At 32.6% G+C, this 18,446-nt stretch overlaps 1 protein-coding gene across 1 annotated transcript; it reads left to right on the forward strand.

The window, feature by feature from the left end:
- The first annotated feature begins 7,871 nt into the window (after positions 1 to 7,871).
- On the forward strand, positions 7,872 to 10,189 carry LOC107619745 (pentatricopeptide repeat-containing protein At5g46460, mitochondrial). Its single transcript, XM_021111487.2, is given in 3 exon segments — positions 7,872 to 9,746; positions 9,749 to 10,012; positions 10,015 to 10,189. Coding segments are annotated over 3 exon segments (2,082 nt in total). The 5' UTR covers positions 7,872 to 7,978; the 3' UTR covers positions 10,065 to 10,189.
- The last annotated feature ends 8,257 nt before the right edge of the window (positions 10,190 to 18,446 follow it).

Consider the following 18,446-nt stretch of genomic DNA (forward strand, 5'->3'; position numbering starts at 1 on the left):
TAGACAATCTAGGAGTATAAAATTTAATCCATGAGTATTGATAAAAATTCTCTAACAATAGAGATAAATCCTAAAAGTTAGGAGATTGTTCAAAAAAATAAATTTATCTCTTGTTTACAAGGAGCAACCTGACAACCAGGAGACTTGTACTCACAGATAGAATTAATTTATGCATATGATAATGTATAAGGAGAATTAATTTTATACTTGAACCTAGACAACCTAGGGGTATAAAATATAATTCAGTTAAATAATTGTCTGACAACCAGATAATTATTTGGGATTATAATTGTATGTGATATAATTTAATCATATTTATTTGGAATAGGTATAAGTAACAACTTGACAATCAGGGTACTCATTCATGATTCTAAATAATTTTAATAGAAATATAGATTTCTTAATTTACTTTCATATTTTAAAATTTTAAATATGTCAATTTTTGTATGGCATACTTGAAAGTAATGTATTGGCTACAATTTAGAATTATTTTTTCAAAAGGTTATTATTGAGATGACAATCCTATTGAAATAATATTCTCCAATAAATTTGGTTATGAAATGGTTACAAGTTGTGAAGAATTTGGAATATTGCTTTACTAGAACATGGGTTGTTTTGACAACCATAAGCTTCAATTTCAAAAATAACCTACTATTCATTATTAAACATCTTGAGAAGATGTATGATCCCCAAAGTAAGATAGTACGACTATCAAAGATTTTATTTAAACTAGTGGGAGTATTGGGTAATATATTTTGAATTAAACAACTTTAGAAGTTGGAATGCCATTAGACAAATGGCTTTTGCGAGAATTGTTCTTGCAAGTATTTTTAGAGATTTATTTTGTTACAAACAATTTATAATTGGCCTTAATATGATTAAGGTTTATGGTCTCTTTAGAAAAACTTGTGAAAAAATAGTAAAGCTAATTTTAGAAAATATATAAATAAATAATAACTAAATAAAATGAAAGGTAATAAACAATCTTAGTTTATAACCTTAGAATTTTAATGGTTGAAAAAGAGAAGAATTATATACCTCTAATTAACGGATGGTTCATATTGAAGAGACTCACCTATAAATTGAGTTTTTCTTTAATTCATTTCAATCAAGTCATCCAGATAGAATAACATAATATTTCTTTGATTAGTTTTCTCCTATATATGATAGAGAGAAGTGTGTTCTCCTTTTGTCAAGAGAGAGTGTTATTGTAATCTCCTTGTGATAGAGAGAAGTTGTAATTCTCAAAGAAAGTTATTCAATTGTTTCCATATTTTATACAAATTTCTAATTTTTCATCTCTATATTTTGCTGTGTCATTTGTCTAGTTCCTAACAGTGGTATCAGAGCCAAAGGTTGCTGATTAATATATTTTTTTTTTCGCTGCGAGTTACCTTCTAAAAAAAAGGCAGCAAAGTATGAAATTCTGAAATTCAGTGGGAGTAATTTTTCCATATGAAAATTGAAGATAAAAGCCATTATGAGAAAAGACAATTGCGTGACAGCAATTGAAGGTAGACCCACTGGAATTACAGATGAAAAATGGAAGGAGATGGACAACAATGCTGTTACAAACTTACACTTGGCACTAGTTGATTCAGTTTTATCAAGTGTAGCAGAGAAAAAGACAGCAAAGGAAATTTGGGATGCTCTCACCAAATTATATGAAGTCAAGTCACTTCACAACAAGATATTCTTGAAGAGAAGACTTTATACTCTTCGAATGAGTGAGTCCACATCGGCAACGGATCACATCAATAATCTAAATACGCTATTTTCTCAACTTTCATCGTTGGAATATACCATAGCGGAAAATGAACGTGCAGAGCTCTTACTTCAAAGTCTACCAGATTCATATGATCAACTTATCATTAACTTAACTAATAATGTTTTGACTGATTCTTTCTTTTGATGACATGGCTGCTGCGGTTCTTGAAGAAGAATCTAGGCGCAAGAATAAGGAAGATAGATTAGATAGCTCAAAATAAGCAGAGGCTTTGTTGATGACAAGAGAAAGATCAATGGAGCGTGGTTCCAGTGGGAATCAAAGTAGACCAAAGTCACAAAGTAAGAAGCAGGTCAAATGCTACAATTGTGGTAAGAGGGGCACTTCAAGAAAGATTGTTGGAATAAGAAGAGTATAGAGAAGGTTCCAGAAGGATCAAGTTCTCAAGGATGTATTGCAAGTACCTCTGATGATGGAGAAATCATGTATGGCGAAGCAACAATTAGTTCTAAAGGTAGTAAACAGCTCACTGATGTTTGGATTGTTGATTCAGGAGCAACATGGCACATGACTCCTCATCGTGATTGGTTTTGTACATATGAACCTGTCTTGGAAGGATATGTGTTTATGGGAAACGATCATGCTTTAGAAATTGTTAGAATGGGTACTGTCAAAATAAAAATGTTTGATGGTTCTATTCGTTCACTTCAAGGGGTAAGACACGTGAAAGGCTTGAAGAAGAATTTGTTGTCGATTGGGCAATTGGATGAACTTGGTTGTAAGACCCATATTGAAGGTGGGATCTTAAAAGTTGTTAAAGGAGCTCTTGTGGTAATAAAAGCAGAAAAGATTGCAGCAAATCTATACATGCTTGTGGGAGATACTTTGCAAGAGGCAGAGGCATCAGTTGCTTCAACAAGCCAAGAAGAAATGATGATGATATGGCATTGCAAACTAGGCTACATGTCAGAACGAAGCTTGAAGATTCTTGTAGAACGTAATCTCATTCCCGGGCTCAAATCGGTAAACTTACCGTTTTGTAAGCACTGCGTTACAAGCAAACAACATAGATTGACGTTTGGTAGATCAACTGCTCAGAGCAAGCACATATTGGAGTTGATTCATTCTGATGTGTGGGAATCGCCGGAGATGTCCCTAGAAGGAGTAAAATATCTTGTATCATTTATTGATGATTACTCTAGGAGAATATGTTAGAACTTGAAAGAGTGAGAATATGTTGTTATGATTACTCTAGAAAAGAGTGAGAATATGTTTGAATAAGGAGTATGAACACAATCCAATCAATCATGTGTCAAATAATTTGTTGTTATTATTATATTAAAATGTTAATATAATAAGGTCCTTGATTAAATTTAGAGATTTATCATTGTGATAGTGATCATAATATTGAGAGATAAATCTTTTATAATTTAATATAAATTGTTCTTGGTCATAGGATTATTAAAAATGACATTAATAATCTGAAAAGACCAATATATATATAATGGTCTTCATTGGATGAAGATTAATAGATCTCATTTATTAAATTATATATATAGATGGTGCATATAGAGATATGACCATTGAACTGACTCACTTTGAGAATTCCTAATGGTTATAATTACCGTATATTTGTCAATAGGATATTCTCAAGATGAACATAGTAATAGAGTTTCCTTTTACCTGCGACTGTCATAGTAATTAATAATGTATTTATTATACTTTGATTCCGGACACCTAATACCCTAGGGTGCTAGTTGAATGGATATTGGGTATGATTTAAATACTTGTAGAATTAATTATTAGTCAGTAAGAAATCCGTCAACTCTCGGTAAAGAGTTTGAGCTCTATGATTATAATGACTGAGATGAATGAAACATTGGCCAAGGGGATTGAATAAATGAAGAAATGAGTTTCTTAGGTCATTCACAGTTCATTATAATAATGGTAACAAGTTAGAGTTTGACAATTAAACCATACTCTAAAGGTTAACCAAGAGCTGAAAAGATGAAATGAATTATACTTTGTTCTTCTAAAGTTCTTAGTAAAAATATATTACTTCATACTATCAGGTCGTTGAGGAGTATTGCTAGACGCCAACCTTGATTAGTAAATTTAGTATACTAATCTACTACCCGTTTAGTATTAAACCTATGGGGTCACATACTAACGAGTGTTCTAATCTTTGCTATAGAATTATTTAATTATTATTTTGATCTGATCAAATAAATAATTATATTAATTCAAAATAGAATATTATTATATTCTTTGCTAGCACCAAGAATATAATAACAGTATGATAATTGAGAATATTAAATGAGATTTAAGAATAATTAGTTATTCTATTTCTAAAGTTGAATGAGATCCTAACTGATTCTTTTTCAAATTGAGTTATGATATGATTCATAAATTTGAAGGATTCAGATTTAGAATTTCAAGATATGACAATATATGATTTAAATTTGAATTGAGATTCAAATTTAAAATCAGTAACAAATCTCATACTATATATATGTATGCAAAGAGTACAGGAAACAGATGAGAATGAAACACAAGGATTTTATTCCTTTATTTCTACACACATAAACGTATGTGAGTCTAATTCTTGGAGAAGAATTTTATGGCGTGCAAAGAATTGTAAGAGGTTTCTCAATTTAGATCAGATGTCCATTGGTCAAGGAGTTGACAGCAAAAGTTGGTCTCGGTGTGGATACGTATAGAGTCTTTGTACAATCGAAGAATAAAGTTTTTACTAAAACGTCTAAAGGTATTTAGATCTGATCTATATATTATTATTGGAATAAAGTTTAAACACAAAAATAGATCTTTAGGATTACCTTCTTTTCTTCCGCTGCGTGTTATGAACACGTAGTAATCCTTCAACTGCATCATTAATTTCTTCGTTAGACGGCATCCATTCCAACTCTGCTGCCTCCTCCTCCTTTATCCGGTTAACCAGTCCATCATGAAATCATATCACCGGCGAACTCTCCTGATGATATCAATTCTTATAAAAGTCTCTGATAACAACTTTAATTCTTTCTTAATTTTTTACTATCCTCTTATAAATAATTTATATAGTTTTTTTTATTATATTCTTTAATTTAATAGATTAAAGATTAATTTATCATAAATTTAAATTTTATTTAAATATTTACTGCTAACTAAAGAATATTGTATGCATATAATAAAATTAGAACTTTCACACTTAAATAAATTAAAAAGTTAATCACTAAACTAACAAATTAATTAGTACCTCTCATACTCTCATATGTAGTTAACTAGCAATAGTTGGGTACTTGGTATATAGGCTACCAATCTCATTTCAACTAATCGGATCCGATAAATAAGCCAATAGTGCATTCATCCAACTCAAGAGTATCATTTGGGGAAGGTTCGGAGCAAAAGTAATTAAATGGGTAAGATAGTAATTACAACAAGAAAATATAATATTTTTATGTATAAAAAATTATAAAATATATTAATTTTGTTATTAAATAATTTTATAATAAAAGAAAAAGATTATAAATTTGACACATAAGTAGAAAAACAAAATGTTTTATTAACAAAAAATAGATTTATTGAAAATCAAATCATATTTTGTAATATCTTAAGACAAAAAATTTCGGTGGCAATTTTTTATTTTTATTTTTTTTTAATATTTTTGAACTTTTTTTCTAATATTTTGTTATAAAATATTACTTTTTTGGTTACAAACACAACATTTATTTTGTACCATTTTTTTAGATACTAGCAGTGTATATATAATTTTTTTTTTAAAATATTTGATTATGAATTGATTTTTCAAATAAGCTAAATCAACATCTAGATAACAAATAATAATATAGATGGTTAAAATTATTACAACATTTTTTGTTTATAATCACATTTTTAAATTGTAACCATAATGAATAAAAACCGTAGATAAAAACCTAAAATATTATAGTTAACATCTTACATGGAACTAAATTATTTTTAAGTATAATAGAATTAAAGTTCTACAAGTTTAAATAAATACAACCGTTTTTACTCGTAACATTAGTATTTAATATATAGTAGTATAAGTTTAAAAAAGAAAAGAATTTTATAAAGTGTAAAGACATTAAAAAAAAAGTCAAATTCTTCTTGCATGTTATAACTAACATAAAATCTAACAATTATGTAACAAAATGAATATAAATAAAAAATAAAATAAAAAAATCATCATGTAATACTAAATTCTATTTTTTTTTTTTTTTTATAAAATAATGCAACACATGTTCCTTGGCAAATGCAAGAGGATATTTGTGCATAATTCAATTGGTTTTACCTTTTTAGGACATCTTTCAACAAAAATAAAATACCAACGCTCTCTTGATCTATACTTTCCAATGGGCTCATCGCGGGTTGTCTTAAAGTATTTATTTGGTCATTTTTTTTATCTCCAGGCGAAAAGAAATACCATTTCTTCTCCTCATACCATGTCATACTTTAAAAGGTATATACAATATAAAGTTGAACTTTCTTAATGAAGTTCTCATTAATTGGAATTCATAACCAACAAAAGCCTTTTCCATTATTCAATATATTTCTAGATTCTGGTGGCTCACTGTAGATGAAGTTAAAATTGTTCGGGTTAGATGGTTCCAAAGTGGATAAATTAAGGGATGTATAAAAAAAATAAAAGAAAGTGAATTGTGATTTTTTTAACTATTATATAGATGGTGAGGAGCAGTAGAAATCAAAATATTTTTTATAACAAGGACATATTACACATGGATAAATTGATAGGAACAAATTAAAGCCGTTATTGTGAATCAGTAGTGTATTGAAAGAAGAGTGAATAAAAATGAATATATACAAATTATAAAAGAAGCATGAGGTGGTTCTGGCGGCTGTGTCTTATAGAGTTGAATGTAATACCTTTGTGATTGGTAGATATCTGGAGAGTACAAAATGGCAATGTGAACTACATCATGGGAGAATTAACAAAAAAAACTCAAGAAGGGATAGATCTCCTAGTTAAGTTACAAGTTGCTGTCCAAATTACTCTTGAAGACGCAGGGGTAAAGGAAGAGGAATTAAGAGTATGCATTGACAACAACTACATGGCAAGTTGGATAAATGGGAAGAGAGATATGTCGTACGAGCTGAACTTTTTGAAGAATAAAATCTTTAATATTAAACATATTTTTCAAAACTTGTGTGTTGAATGCAGGCTATGAATGGCTTAAATGAATAGGAACATAACAAAAACTATAAATGGTGCAATAAGTCGGAGTAAATCACTGAATGTAGAGAGTTTATTATATAACAATTTGTCATGTCTTTTGTTTGTTGATTTTGTTTAAAGCCTATTAGGTATGTTTTAGTGGTTAGATTTTATGGCACTTTTGACATGATTTACAAATCAAAACTCTTCTCTCCAAATTTGGATAGAGTATTAATCAATTATCTAAAAAAAACAAGTTAAACTAATTCAACAAACATCAATTGTGATCATACTATACTCACCATCCGTTTAACCAGTTAATTTAACAAACACCCAAACTCAAAAATACATAACTCAAAAGATAAACAAAAGTCATATTATATAGAGTAGTCTATTTTTGTTCACTTCTGAACAAATCCATGTCCAAAACAATCTAAATCACAAATCAAAATAATCTAACTCATCAATCTAATGCTCTAGGCTCACTTGAAAAGACGGTTAACTTCAGAGTATTGTATTTTGTGAAAGATAAAAAATTTGGAAGCCTTTAAAGTGAAACGTTAGCACAATTCTACATAAAATAAATTCCAATAAAACATGGTTCAAGTTATAAAATATCGTTTCTTTGTAAATCTTCAATCTTTTCTATTAGTTCTTCTTTTATTAGTATTTAGTATTTATTAAAATGAGAGATCTCTTTTTTTTTTATCTTTATTCCTATAATAAATAATGTATTTTTTTTTCTACAAAACAATGCAATTACATATCATATCATATCATATCGGATATTAGTAGTAGCTGTAGTAAATTAATCGTTAAACATGCGATAAGTGGGTTAAAATGTTAAATAATAACAGAATTAGTCAATGAGTTATAGCTCAAATGCCATAGTCTCTCCATACTCAATTAAGAAGTTGCGTGTTCAAGTCTTCTATCTTTGATAAAAAAAAAAAATTAAAAGCGCTAGCCTGCTACTACGAAACTGTGGAAAATCAAAAACAAAAGACAAGCATGGAGACGATAGAAGAATAGAGAGTAAGAGCATGTAACACAAAATCTGAATGAATCGTACACACTTATTTCAATCACTGTTCAATCTAAGATTCATATTCGCCGGCGCCACCATCGGATACTGGAGGAGACCCTTCTCAGATATTGCAAGTACTACCACTTCATACAAGCATGAGCTCATTCACCGCCTCAACACACAAACCTTGCAGGAGGCACGTGGCTTCTTCGACCAAATCCCTTCCCCTCACGTGACCCTTGCCACCATCATGATTTCTGCCTACGCCTGCCACCACATGCTCCCTGAAGCGCTCGACCTCTTCCGCAAGATACCCTCTAAGGATGTGGTTTCCTGGAACTCCATCATAAAGTGTTGTATATATTGCGGCAATTTCGCCACTGCATGGAAACTGTTCGACGAAATGCCACACCGAAATGTCGTGACTTGGACCACCCTTGTTGATGGGTTGTTGCGTTTGGGAAGAGTTGAGGATGCTGAGAGGTTGTTTTGGGCCATGCCAAATAGAGACGTGGCTGCCTGGAACGCTATGGTTCATGGATATTGCAGTAATGGCAGGGTGGAAGATGCCATGCGCTTGTTTTGTAGAATGCCCTTGAAAGATGTGATTTCTTGGACTTCAATGATTGGTGGACTTGACCAGAATGGGAAGAGTGACGAGGCTTTGGTTCTCTTTGAGAAGATGGTGTGTTCTGGTGTTAAGCCTTCGGCTAATACCCTGGTTTGTGGGTTGGCAGCTGCTGCTAAAGCGTGGGCTTTTCACGCTGGTGTTCAGATTCATAGTTGTGTGTTGAAGTTGGGTTATTGTTGTTTTGATGAATTTGTAACAGCTTCACTTGTCACGTTTTATGCAAGTTGCAAGCAAATGGAGGCTGCATGTAATGTTTTTGATGAGGTTGTTCAGAGGAATGTGGTAGTTTGGACTGCTCTTGTGACAGGGTATGGTTTGAATGATAGGCATCAAGAGGCATTAGAGGTCTTTGGGAAAATGATGAAAATGAATGTGGTTCCAAATGAATCTTCTTTCACAAGTGCTTTGAATTCATGTTGTGGGTTGGAGGATGTTGAGAGGGGGAAAGAGTTTCATGCAGCAGCAACTAAGATGGGTTTGGAAAGTAGTGTGTACGTGGGAGGTTCTCTTGTTGTCATGTATAGTAAATGTGGCTATATTGGTGATGCAATTTTTGTTTTTAAAAGGATTAGTGAGAAAAGTATTGTATCGTGGAACTCTATTATTGTCGGTTGTGCAGAGCATGGATGTGGCATGTGGGCTCTTACACTCTTTAGACAAATGCTGCGTGAGATTGATCCGGATGAAATCACCTTAACTGGTTTGCTCTCTGCATGTAGCCGATCTGGGATGTTTCAAAAGGCGGAGTGTCTCTTCAGATACTTTGGCCAGAAAAGATCAATTACACTGACAGTTGAGCACTATGCATGTATGGTGGATGTACTTGGCAGGTGCGGAGAGCTGGATGAAGCAGAAGCACTGGTGACAAGCATGCCTGTGAAAGCAAATTCAATGGTTTGGCTGATCTTACTGAGTGCATGCAGGATGCATTCTAATTTACATGTAGCTGAAAGAGCGGCAAGAAAGATATTTGAAATGGAGCCCAATTGCAGTGATGCATATGTGTTGCTTTCTAACATGTATGCAGCTTCAAACCGATGGGATGAAGTAGATGAGATAAGGAGAACAATGAAAGATAACAGAGTTGTGAAACAACCCGGATCCAGTTGGCTAACCTTAAACGGACTGAGGCATGAATTTCTTTCTGCAGATACGTCGCGTCCTCTCACTGAGAAAAGCTGTACTGATTAGGAGTCAAGTTAAAGGAATTAGGTTATGTTCCTGATCAACAATTTGCTTTGCATGATGTTGAAGTTGAGCAAAAGGAACAAATACTGTCTTACCATAGTGAACGGCTTGCAATTGCATTTCGGTTGCTTAGCACCGTCGAAGGCAGTACAATAACCGCGATGAAAAATATGCGAGTGTGTGGTTCTTGTCATAATGCAATAAAGCTTATGCGAAGATCGTAGATCATAGTAAGAGATACAAGCCGCCTTGTTACTTTAAAAATGGCTTGCGCTCTTGTGGGGATGTTGGTAGAACATAAGATGATAAGATTACTCCTTTAGTCCTTTTAGACGCAACTGTAAGAGGATATTTGTGCATAATCCAATTGGTTTTACCTCTTGGGGGCATTTTCCAAACAAAAGACCAACGCTTTCTTGATCCTAACTGACTTGGGCTTCCCAATGGACTCATTAGCCCGTTATCTTCCACTTCCAGTATTTATTTGATCATTTTCTGTCTCTAGGTGAAAAGTAGGGTGTATAGGTCGAGTGAAATCGGGTTTGATGTGACCCAGATCCGGTCTAAAATATACATCGGGTCTATTTATTAGATCCGAACCCGACTCTAGACTCGATGAAACTAATACATTTTCGTACCACAATTATACCGGGTAAAAACCGAGTGAAAATCGGGCCGTTAACATTACATTACGTTGATACCTTCTTGTAAGCTAGCATGTAAAAATATCTAAATTTTCAAGACTTCAACCATTATTTAACATGGTAAAATTCACTTAGAAAAATATAACAAGAACCAACTTTTTTTCAAAATTAAAGTATAACCACAATCAATATTAAAGCATAACCACAATCAATACTAATATTGTTTAATAATACCAAATATTTAAATCAATACAAATAACACAATATTATGTATTAGTCTAAAGTCTTATGCATTCTAAACATAAACATTAACTTATAGTCTTATAATGACTAATAACACAAAATATTAAGGTTTACAATACTTAAATTTCACATAAGAATAGTCATGATCTATTATTAATAACACAAAATATTAATTGTGTATGATGACTGGGCCACCAAGCCGACTTCAGGTGACCCGAGTTATGGCCCAGACCCGACCCGACCCGAAATAATGACCGGGTCTATTTTTGATACTCTTATCCGATTCTAAACCCGATAACATCACACCAAATTAACCCCTAAAGTGTTCGGGATCGGGCCGAGCCTTCGGGCCGGACCCGAGTCATGTGCACCCCTAAAGTTGAACTTTTTTAATGAAGTTCTCATCAATTGGAATTCATAAGTCAAAACCAACAAAAGCCTTTTCTATTATTTAATATATTTCTAAATTCTAGTGGCCCACAGTAGATGAGGTTAATGTTGTTTGGGTTGGACTTAGTAATATTAAGACATGTTCCAAAATTGGGTAAACTAAAGGATGTATAACAAAAGTAAAAGAAGGTGAATTGTGATTTTTTTTTACTATTACATAGATGATGTGGAGTGGTAGAAATCAAAATATTTTTTATAACAAGAACATATTACACATGGTGAATAAATTAAAGACATTGTGAATCCGTGGTGTATTGAAAAAAGAGTGAATAAAAATGAATATATACAAATTATAAAAGAAGTAGATACACGAGCTGGTTTTGGCGGTTGTGTCTTACGTAGAGTTGAATGTAATACGTTTGTGATTGGTAGATATTTGGAGAGTACAAAATGGCAATGTAAAGTACACCATGGGAGAACTAACACAAGAAAACTCAAGAAAAAATAGATGCTCTCTTAACTAGGTTATAAGTTGCTGTCTGAATTACTTCTGAAGACGCATGGGTGAAGGAAGAGGAATTAAGAGTATGCATTGACAACAACCACATGGCAAGTTGGATAAATGGGAAGAGAGACATGTCGTGTGAGCTGAACTCTTTAAAGAATAAAATCTTTAATATTAGGCATGTTTTCGGAAACTTTCGTATTGAATGCAGGCTACGAATGGCTTAAATAAATTGGAGCATGACAAAAACTATGAAGGGTGCAACAAGTTGAAGTAAATCACTGAAGGGAGTTTTATTATATAACAATTTGTCATGACTTTTGTTTGCTGATTTTATTTGAAGCCTATCAGGTATGTCTTGGCACAGGATTCTCATATGTTTGGATTATTTAATGGTCATATAATAAAATATGTTTTTTAAGTTTTTTAATAACAGTTAAATAATTTTTATTTAATTTTAATTATAAATTAGTCTTTTATATATATATATATATTATTTTATTATAAAATTTATATTTTATTTTATAAATTATTATTTTATTATTTATCTATTATGTTTATTAACCGTTAAAAATAAAAATACATCCGTTACAAATTAATTGGTTTTTTATTCTTGATCTGTTACATCTGTAAACGCTAGTGAAATCGTGTTTCTTGGTAATTCAATCAATTGAATGTTGGACGAGAGTATGGGCTTTTTCATAATTCAATTGATTAAATTTTGCATGGCAATATGGGTTCTCAAAATTCAATTGATTGAAATTATTACATAATGGATTGAACTGCACTTAGAATGTGAGTATTCTTATTCAATTGATTGTTCGTTACCAATCGAACGAAGTCTTCAAAGCAACATAAGTTTTCACAATTCAATCCATTGGTTATGTTATCCAATCAATTGAATTGTGCATTGCTATATGTTAGCCCATTTAAAATTTTTCTCATTGTGTTTATAAATTATTATTTTATTATTCATCTATCTTATCTTTAAAATTTTATCATCAATTTTTAAATTTTTTATTTTGATTTAGATACTCTGATCTTATCTTTTTTAATATTAAGATTATAAATTCGTGAATAATCTATTATCAATTTATTTTTCAATTACTCAATCTTATAATTGGAATCGTTTATCAATTTCCTTTATTTTCAATTTTTTTTTGTTTTGGACGATTAATGAAAGATCTATTTCGTTATTGTTTTTGTTTTTAACGGTTAATAAATATGATAGATAAATAATAAAATAATAATTTATAAAATAAAAAATAAATTTTATAATTAAATAATATATATAAAAAATTAATTTATTATTAAAATTAAATAAAAATTATTTAACAGTTATTATTAAAAAACATTATAAAATCATTCTAGAACCATCGAATTCTGAAATTTTATGGTACTTTTGGCATGATTTACAAATCAAAACTTTTCTCCCCAAATTTTGGTAGAGTATTAATCAACTATCTAAAAAAAAAGTTAAACTAATTGAACAAGCATCAACTATGACCATGCTATACTCACCATCCTTTTTAACCAGTTAATTCAACAAGCACCCAAACTCAAAAATACATATCACTCAAAAAATAAACAAAAGTCATGTTATATGGAGTAGTCTATTCTTCTTCACTTTTAAACAAATTCATGTCCAAAACAATTTAAATCACAAATCAAAATAATCCAAATCATTAATCTAATACTCTAAGCTCACTTGAAAAAGGCTCTGAATTTTGTAACAACCTATATTTTTATTTAAAAAATTTATAAACTTTTGTAACAAAATATATCTGGTATTATAAAATGTGATGGTTTTACATTAGTATGTAATATTTGTTAAAAAAAATGATAATTTGAAAAAAATTTAAATTTTTTATAACAAAATTTTGTTACAAATATAGTGTTTTTGTTATAAATATAAATCATGACTCGTATACTCAATTCTATTAAATGATTCTAAATGAAACTCATTTTTTTATTATTAATTTTAACATAAAAAAGTAAATTATATTTGCCAATTTCATGGAAAAGTAATCATAACAAAGTTTTCTACCGGTACTAAGTAACAAACAACAGGAGCATTATTTTATCTTTCACTTCTACCCAAATCAACTTTTAAGACAAGAATATAATAAATTCTCAGAATTCGTTAAAGAAGATAAAATTTGATAGAATCTATTTCCAATGGAAAAAATTGTTCCTCAAAGCCCGAAATCATAGACACCCTAAGGTATATTTGAAAATACAGGAAAAACGTTGAGTATCGTCGAATTTACCGTTGGATTCATCAAATAAATCTACCGATAAAAGGATTACCGTCAGATTTATCATAGTCCTTGAGTTGACGGTATAAACGTCGCCGGAAACTATTCTTACTGGCGGATTTTTCTTGTCCGACGCTAATGACCGGCGGATTTATCGTTGGTCTTTTTCAATGATTTGTATAGTTTGTGTTGATGGTTACCGTCGAATATATCCGACGGTAACTTTGGTACCCCTGCTGAGGCGGCAACGGAGTAGGTGCTGCCGTCGGATCTCCATCAGCAGCGTTGCCGCTGGAACCCGTAGCACATCTACTAGTTGTACTCCTCCATCTACTGTCGCAATCGATAAAGCTGCTCCAGCTTCTTCGTTAGGTCGGAGCTGACAGCAACGCGTACAAGCAGGTCTCGATACCTCTGCTTAGACTGCTCCGCTTGTTGGTGAAACTCCTGTGTTTGCTTTTGCACCTCCTTCCTCAAGCCAACAACTTGCTGGGGATCAGCAGGGCTGGTGGCAGAGGTAGATGCAAAGGAAGCCACCAAAGCAGAGGAGCGGAGGCCACTTGTGAAGAATGACCGCAACCCGAAGTGGCGATTCTTGTGGGGTTCGGAGGTGGTCTCATGCCAAATTCAATCAGGATCCACCATTGAGGTCTCGAAGTCGGCTTCATCGGCCCCACTAGGTGGCTAAGATTGCTAGGTCGCGGCCCCAACCTCTGCATGTACTCCTCTTGCGTCATACATGTTAGTTGTGATTAGGATAATAGTTAAATAATTGACTTTAAACAAAATAAAGTTGAAACTTAGGATTAATTTAAAGTCACGTAATGGGCCGCAGATCGCTCATCAGCAAATCTCTCATTCTTTGCCTTTAAAGTATGCGTTTACTTGAAGGTCACTGCCAGTGTCACTTCATGATCCAACAACTTAGACTACAAATTAATATATCAATCAAGCAATAAAATAAACGAACAAATTAAATAATGACAGACAAATAAATATGAACCAAATTACAGGAAGTCTTAATTCTAATTTCAAAAACATAATTCTAATTATTTTTATTTCATTGAAAATCTTAAAAAATTTTGACAGAGTCTCCCCTAAAATTTGGATTTAGCACCCTTGGAGGGTTCCATCCAAACCAAATAACCATCAAACCTTCTCAACTTATTAATTTATTCAATCATTATTAAGGTAACATACAAACAAGTCAATCATTATTAATACAGTCAAGCATTTTCCAAACAATCTCAACAGCAAGAATCAGCAAACAACTTAATAATCCAACATTTTCCAGCAATCTCATACCCTAATCTAACATATTCTAACCACTTAAATCCACTAAATCAGAAAATTATACTAACTAATTAATTAACTTGATAATAAAAAAGGAAGTTAAACCAACCAAGCAGTTTTATATAAGCTCAGTTCAGTTCTTACGAGTCTGCTCTTCGTCTTCATGAAGATCGTCGATCCCCCGTGTACCTCGACGACCTGGGCAAAGCCCCGTTAGCGACATTCATCAGACGGTGACGCTTGAACCCGTCATTATCTCTAAAATAGGCATCCATCTCACGCTTGATGTTTGGACAGATCCATCTCGTCAAGTGGTCTTTCCCCTGACGCACATCGCTCATCATCTACTGAAACTATTTGTCTGTCTGGTGGTCATAGATCTTCCTGATTATGATATTGTGTTCTGCATCCCATATGAATTTCAACTACACAAAGTGGTTCATCAAGATTTGTTAGACAGAATAAAATACAATTCAAATATATTTCAAGATTAGTTAATTAATTACCGTCCACTTCTAAAATCAGCACTCTCTGATCTCAGCCAGGATCCATGTGTAGGTCGGCCACGGGTGGTCATACATGTACTTAATCACCTCAGATATCTCCTGTGTGCAAGCATTGGGGTTTAGTGCAAACCTGTTAGAGAAAAATCCTCACATAAACAAACATAAAATATAAACAAACTTAAGATAAATAAACTTAACATAAAGAAACTTAAGATAAACAAACTTAACATAAACAAACTTAAGATAAGCAAACTTAAGTTAAAAAAAATTGAGCTCACAACTGCATGCCAACGGGCTAAATCCTCATCCGGATGACGGGTGGTGGTGGAAGGGCATCCTACTCGGGGGTATTGGAGGAATCACCAACTACGGGCACCGTCGATGTTGTCGCTGCATCTGCAGGGGGCATAGCAGAAGGAGGTACCCAGTTTGGGTTTGGGACCATGATGAATTGCTGGGCTGATGGACCCGACTGTGGAGTCACAAGGTTCGACGAGGTAGCCTAATGCGTGAGCATCTTTCCTATCTTTTCCTAGTGAATTTGCATCTAATTTGTTGAGTTTAATAAAGAATTAATTATCTTTTAGCCAATATGGATGCTACTTTGAGTCTTTTGCAATTTTGTTTATTTTAGGTAGCATTCGGCTGGATTTGATGGAGTTTCTGCAGCACAAAAATCAAAGGAGATGGCAGCGAGGAGCGACGCATGCGCGTGACTGACGCGTACGCGTGAATGGGAGCTTTCCTTGGCAACGCGTACACGTGACTGACCCGTACGCGTGATTTGAAGATTTGCACAGCGACGCATGCGCGTGACCGACGTGTCCGCGTGACTCGCAAAAAAGACCATCGACGCGTACGCGTGACTGACGCGTATGTGTGACATGCGCCACGTGCAGAAAATGCAGAAAAATGTTGGGGGCGATTTCTGGGCTGTTTTGACCCAATTTCCAGTCCAGAAACTACAGATTAGAAGCTGCAGAATGGACAAAACAAGTGGTCTCCACCCATCAGCTGAAGACTTGTTAATTAATTCAAATTTAAATTCAAATATTATTTTTAGGAAAATATATTATTTTAGTTTTAGATAATAGATTTCAAATTATTAAGATTAGATATAAAAGGAATTCCAACAGGGTGATTCCAACAGAACATTATTCCATTCCAATTTACAATCCTAGTTTTCTACTCTGAACCATGAGCAACTAACCCTCCATTGTTAAGGTTAGGAGCTCTGTCTATTTGTATGGATTGATTTTATTGCTTTTTCTCTTTTAATTTATGTATGGATTTACAATTTAAGAATTGTTTTCGCTCTTTACCTTATGAATTTGGGTGGAACAGAAGTATGACTCTCTTTCTATTTGAGTTCTTGTAAAACTTGGAAAAGCTCTTTACTTGAACAATAGTTTGAAAATATATTCTCCTAAATTTTAATTATCTGGATTTAACGGGATACGTGACATATAATCCTTTTATTTTTGAGTAATTAGAGTTTTTGTGGCATATAAACTAGAATTTGGTCATCACCCTCTAATTGGAATTAATTGACCAAGGAATTGGCTGTTAATGAATTTTAGAGGAGACTAGAAAGGTCTAAGGAATTAGGGTCTAGTCACATATAGTTTGCCATAAATTAAATCCTACATGATTAAAATAGTTAGTAAGAAAAGTTAATCCGGAAAAATAGATAACTCTAAAACCTTAACTACCTTCTCCATATTTTATTCCCAACTTATTTATCTGCCTATCTTTAATATTATTTATATTGTTTAATGTCTTTTACACTCCCAAACATTACTTTCTGTTTGCCTGACTAAGGGCCCGTTTGGGAAACTCTAGAAGTAGCTTTTTTTAACTTTTGACTTATGAAAAATAGTAGTATTAATGTCGGGTGCAATTTTCAAAACCAAATTGCAACTTTCTAAGAAGCTATTTTGGAGCTTATAGAGAAGTTAAAAAAATGAATTCTCTCATAATACTTCTACTTTTCATTACATTTCTTTAAAATAAGCACTTTTAGAGTTAAAAATCCAAACACAAAATAACTTATTTATAAGTTACTTTTATCAAAAGGATCTTAATCAAGTTAGTTACCCAAACTGGGCCTAAGCCTATCACTCAATTATTGTTGCTTGATCCATCAATCCTCGTGGGATCGACCCTCACTCACCTGAGGTATTACTTGGTACGACCTGGTGCACTTGCCGATTAGTTTGTGGTTAGAAATTTCGCACCATGTTTTTGGCGCCGTTGTCGGGGATTGACTGTGATTAACAACTATTAGTTGTTTGATTGCTTAGATTAGGCGTTTTAATTTTAATTTTATTTAAATATTATTTTATTATTTTCGAAAAAAATTTAAATAAATAAATAGCACTAATATTTTTCTTAATTTCTGAAATTAAGTTTGGTGTTTCCTAGTTAGTTTTATTTTAATTTTTCTTATTTTAATTTTTAGAATTCTGTTCTTTCTTCTTTGCTTTCCTGTTTATCACATGGTGCGTTTAATTCTGTTTGGTGTGTTGTGCTAAGGAAAAATAATGAAGAGAGATCACATGGGTTACTACTCCCACCCAAGTAGTAATTCATATGATTGTGGATGGAGGAACTACCCGAATTTTGGTTGTTAAAGTCAAAACCAAAGAAACTTTGGTGCGCAGAAATTGTGATTACACTTTGATTATGTAAAATTCATTGCTCTTTCTTTCCCTGGCAATGGCGCCAAAAACATGACGCCAATACCATGGTTCACAACTTCGCACAACTAACCAGCAAGTGCACTGGGTCGTCCAAGTAATACCTTACGTGAGTAAGGGTCGAATCCCACAGAGATTGTTAGTA

This window comes from Arachis ipaensis, chromosome B9 (genome assembly GCF_059453495.1).
Source record: "Arachis ipaensis isolate K30076 ecotype BB chromosome B9, ASM5945349v1, whole genome shotgun sequence".
Classification (NCBI taxonomy): Eukaryota; Viridiplantae; Streptophyta; class Magnoliopsida; order Fabales; family Fabaceae; genus Arachis; species Arachis ipaensis.